This window comes from Bidens hawaiensis, unplaced genomic scaffold (assembly GCF_021521415.1).
Source record: "Bidens hawaiensis isolate Kalapana, Puna unplaced genomic scaffold, B.hawaiensis_p1.1 tig00024465_1, whole genome shotgun sequence".
Taxonomy (NCBI): Eukaryota; Viridiplantae; Streptophyta; class Magnoliopsida; order Asterales; family Asteraceae; genus Bidens; species Bidens hawaiensis.
Window position 1 is genome coordinate 1 of NW_027493866.1, and position 4,973 is coordinate 4,973.

The window sequence follows — 4,973 nt, forward strand, 5'->3', positions numbered from 1 at the left end:
TTGGAACCAACACCAATTCAAACTTTCAACCCAACATATAGTCCATCTCCAAATAATATTCCAACAAACAACTATCATCAGATTTGTGGAAACCTCACAAATACCCTTGATCAAATTTGTACACCTCATTGTTGACTTTCAATTTATTGACTTTCTTGGCCACTTCAAATCCCCAGTCTTTTCTCAGACTAGTTGAACTAGTTGTTTCTTTGATTGTCATACCAAGAAGCTTGAGTCTGACTTTGCATATGTCATTATCATTCCTACTCCTTCCTTCAAATAACCTCAAATTCCTTTCTTGCCAAATATAATAAACTATGGCGGCCACCATAAGTCTTTGAACAATACTTTTAATAGACTTTCTCATGGGTAACTTTGAAAGATGTTCCACCCCAGCAGCCAAACTTGGTGGAATATTTTGTAGTTGACCAATGCATTCAAGTTTTGATCATACTTTCCTTGAGTAAGAACACTCGAAGAAAAGATGATTATGACTATCCCTTTGCTGATTGCATAAAGCACAATACTTGTCTTGAGCAAGAACTTTCCAAGCATACAATCTATCTTGAGTAGGAAGTCTCTCCTTAGTAGCTTGCCATAAGAAGAAAGCATGCCTAGGAATGGCTTGACTAAACCAAATGACCTTAGCCCGTGGCTTAATTGGAGAATTATTACTGAAAACTTTGAAAGCTTCACTTGTAGTGAAAGGTAGAAGCTTTTCATCTTTACAATTCCAAAGAATACTATCTTTCTTCTCATTAGTGAGGAGAGGAGGGTTACTAGCATATAGACAAGGGAATTTGAATCTCCACACTTCTGGCCATGCCCACGCACCATTCAAAATAACCTCATTGGCAGTAGTCTTCAAGTTCAAGCCAACATTTGAAATATCTCTTGGCGTAATGAAAGAGCACAATGGACTAAGAGGATGCTAGTTATCATACCAAACATTAGTATCTTTACCATCACCCAAATAACTTATACAATGAGGCCAAATCTTCTCCTTACATTGCATTAGGTTTCTCCAACTCCAACATCTACCTTCTTTGTTGCTAATACCCCCAAAAGCTTCTGCCATTCAATCTGTGAATCTTGATCCACCTTGTCCAAATTGTTTCAACACCACTTATAATATTCCAAAAATGCTTTGCCATTAGAGAGGTGTTCCTAGTCCTTAAAGATTTGATACCCAATCCACATTGCTCTTTAGTCAAACAAACTTCATGCCAACTAACCATAGTCTTTCCCACTGCACTATCCCCATTTGCCCATATAAATCTGTTGCAGAGTTTCTCAATCTCATCAGTAATATTGAAAGCAATAAAAACACTGAAAGCCTAGTAAACTTGCATAGAAGATATAACAGACTTAACCAGTTGAACCCTACCAGCAAAAGATAAACTTTTTTTCTTCCAATCAGCAAGTTTTTTCTTGACTTTATCCAAAAGGCTGCTACAATCATTACTGTAATCTTTTGTACACTAGAGGAATTCCCAAGTATCTCATAGGGAGCTCAACAACTTTGAAAGGTAAAATGTGTTTAATAATATCCTGAGTTAGAGAAGGAATATTACCAAAATACATTGTACTTTTGCTCATGTTAGGAATAAGCCCAGACATCCCACTGAATTCATGCAAAGCTTGTCTTATGACTGCCACAGATAAACTATCCGGATGAACAAACACCAAAAGATCATCAGCAAAACATAAATGAGTTAGCTGCTGCTCCTTACACTTCCAATGGTATTTAAAATTTTGATCTTGCTGAATTTTTCCTCTTCAAAACCAAATTCAAGGTTTCCATAACCAAAGTAAAGAGATAAGGAGACATAGGATCCCCCTGTTTTAAGCCCCTCAAGCCTTTAAAATAACCAAAAACATCCGCATTTACACAAACAGAGTAATGCGCCTCCCTTAAACATGTCATGATCCAGTGAACCATACAAGGAGGATAACCAAAATATATAAGACACTTCTCAAGGAAATCATGATCAACAGTATCATATGCTTTCTGAAGATCAATTTTTAAAGCCAACCTTGATGTACCCGTGCCCCTATGATAATTTCTCATCAGCTCTTGAGTTAGAAGAATGTTATAAGCTATTTTCCTTCCAGGAACAAAGGCACCATGACAGTTATCCACCACCAAACTCAAAGAACTCTTTATTCTAAGCCTCCCAATGTAGAAAAATTCCTGAACAACCTTACACACTTCTTCACCCACTACACTCCTTGATGCTTTAAAAAACTTAGAAGAAAAACCATCTGGCCCATGAGCTTTATCATCGTCAATATCAAACATTGCCATTTTGACCTCTTCATCAGTAACATGAACTATCATTTTCTCAGCAACATTACCAGGAATCTTATTACAAAAAAAACTACCAGGGTCAATAATGTCATTTACCCTATCTTTTTTCCCCATAAAAGACTTAAAATGTGTAACAAATGCCTCCCCCACTTCATTATCTTCAAACAAGTTACATGAACCATCTTTAATCACTGTTATTCTATTTTTGCTTTGTTTCCCCTTTATCACCTTATGAAAATAAGAAGTGTTTTGGTCACTAACCTTGAGCCACTCAACTTTAGCTTTCTGCTTCAAATAAATTTCTTCCTCTTCCATAGCTTCTTTTAAGGCTTTCAAATAAACAAGTTCTTCATGTCTAACTTCCTCATTATCAGAATCTTTAACCATATCACCCTGAACCCTACCCAATTCTGTTCTCAAAAACATAACCTTGGCATGCAAATCTCCCTGATCCTTTCCCAAATCTCTTAACTTCTTCTTCAGATCTTTTAGTTTCTGAGTAACTAAGAAAATGTAACACCCTCTAATATTGTTATCCCAACATCTTTTGAGCAAGTAAGAACTTTTTGTGCTTGGTCAAATGATTCATAAACTTAAATGATCTTGGCTTCCAATGATGAGTTCTTTGAAAAGATAATAAACCTGGAGAATGATCTGAAGTGTAGAAAGGCAAGAACATGACATGCACAGAAGGATGAATGTCATTAAACTCAGCATTAGCCATAACTCTATCCAATTTCTTTAAAAGGCCCCCAACCCTACCAGGAGATTTATTCCAGGTAAAAGAGAACCCATTGAAAGGAATATCTTCAATCTCTGCAGCCTCACAACATTCTCTAAAATCTATCATAGCAGCATTAGGCATAGAAGACCCCATTGACTTTTCATTTGGACTAAGAATAACATTGAAATCACCCATAACCACCCAAAGCTCCTTGTTCATTCTTCCAGCAAACTCTATTAGATTCTTCCATAAAGACCTTCTTAAAGGAGCCTTTACCTGTCCATACACAAATGAACAGAAAAAATGATGCTGCTTGTTAATAGGCTTGATAAAACAGTTGATGAGCTGATCTGTGTGGTTAATAATCATTAGTTCAGCAACATTAGGATTCCACCCAACAATTATTCTGACCCAGCCTTTACAATAAACAGAGTTTGACACCCAATTCCAGTTACCAAAAACCTTACTGCAAACACTTGGTAATTTTGAAGCTTTAACATGCGACTCCAAAATACAACAAACACTCACCCCCTGTTCTTGAATTAATTCTTTAATATCATTTTGCCTAGGAGTCCCATTCATCCCCCTAACATTCCAATACACAACTTTAACATCCATTACTAACATCTTGAATTTCGGAATCACACAATTCTTGTGCGTTCTGATTGAGGATATTTTTGTCCAATCTCATGAATTCCCCAGTTTCATTTGTTTCAGACTCAACCTCATCCTCCTCACCATCCTCCATATCACTGCCACTTTCTTCATTTGTGTCACTATCAAATTGTACACATACATTTCTGCCTTCATTGAATTCATTCATACTACACATTATAGCAAAAAAAACCTTCATTGGCACTTAGCCCAGCCATTTCTAACTTCAGCGGAGGGACTTCTTTGTTGATGATAAATTGCATGATAACATCTTGTTGAGCTTCAGTAATGCCCCTATAGCAATCTTCAAGAGATGATGTGATTATCTTTTTAGTAGCAACTTCACCACTAGCCTTTGTAATGTCAACAGAAAATTGTTCTAACACATCAAAAGAGTTTGATAACTCCACAACATTTGGATTAACACTCTTTCCTTGATCCTTCTTTGGTTTACTATTCTTGACCCTATATTCTTGCCTTACATTCTCCCCAACATTTCCGACCCCATTCCTTCCCATATTACTTGTAGTAACAATACCATTAGACTCCCCACTCATTCCTTTCCCTTTATCCTGCTGCCTTTTGTCATTATTAAACTGGTAATTCTGACCCTTATTACCCTTGTTATTGTTGCTACCATTAGAATGACCATTTTGCCCTTGCTTACTAGAAACATTATTTGTTATATTATGTTTATTCACCCCATTCCCTGCTTGCATTCTACCTTTATTTTTTATCATTATTTTGAACTTGTTGCCTCTGACCAGTTTGCCCCACCTTGGTCAACCTATATTTCTCCCACCCTTATTCTTTCTTTCGACCAATTGAAAACCATCTGCATCTAGGTCACATTTCTTCTTTGGGGACAATGTTGCAGCTTTTTTCTCCTCTTCTTTTTTCAATCTAGCAACTTTTTCTTCCTCATTCAACTCTCTTCTTGTGCAATAATTATAACAATGTCCATACACTTGCAAAAACTACAGTTTGATGGCAATTTCTGATATTCTATGTCAACATAGATGCTTGGACCCGGATCATCCCCCTCCCCTGGATATATTGCTCATTTTCTCAGGAAGAATATCAAGGACTGGAATATCAGTTAGAACTCTAGCAAATTTGGCTACAGTCTCTTCCTTGGCACATTTTTCAGTGGTAATAGCATCAAAATATTAGGGGATTACTAATGTAACTAATGACTTCACATATACTCTTTGTGTTCCACAGTTCAATTGGCATATTCTTAATGGTAATCCAACTTGGAATTGTCTTGGGTTTAGGCTTATC

At 36.6% G+C, this 4,973-nt stretch overlaps 1 protein-coding gene across 1 annotated transcript; it reads right to left on the reverse strand.

Annotated features, from left to right (window-relative positions):
* Positions 1-448: 448 nt before the first annotated feature.
* LOC143569388 (uncharacterized) lies at positions 449-4,408 on the reverse strand. The gene is made up of 7 exons (XM_077055317.1): positions 3,883-4,408; positions 3,683-3,839; positions 2,954-3,621; positions 1,898-2,814; positions 1,236-1,337; positions 1,042-1,101; positions 449-931 (listed from the first exon to the last, which is right to left on the reverse strand). Exons 1-7 carry the CDS (start codon positions 4,406-4,408, stop codon positions 449-451), a joined length of 2,913 nt encoding a protein of 970 aa, XP_076911432.1.
* Positions 4,409-4,973: the final 565 nt, after the last annotated feature.

What these genes read in the sequence shown, in the direction of transcription:
- LOC143569388 (XM_077055317.1), bottom strand. Translation starts at nt 4,408, where the DNA reads ATGCAAGCAGGGAATGGGGTGAATAAACATAATATAACAAATAATGTT. An exon ending in AATCAGAACGCACAAGAATT is followed by an intron (nt 3,622 to 3,682) that starts GTGTGATTCCGA and finishes TTGGAATGTTAG; the next exon opens with GGGGATGAATGGGACTCCTA. An exon ending in CACTTCAGATCATTCTCCAG is followed by an intron (nt 2,815 to 2,953) that starts GTTTATTATCTT and finishes ACATTTTCTTAG; the next exon opens with TTACTCAGAAACTAAAAGAT.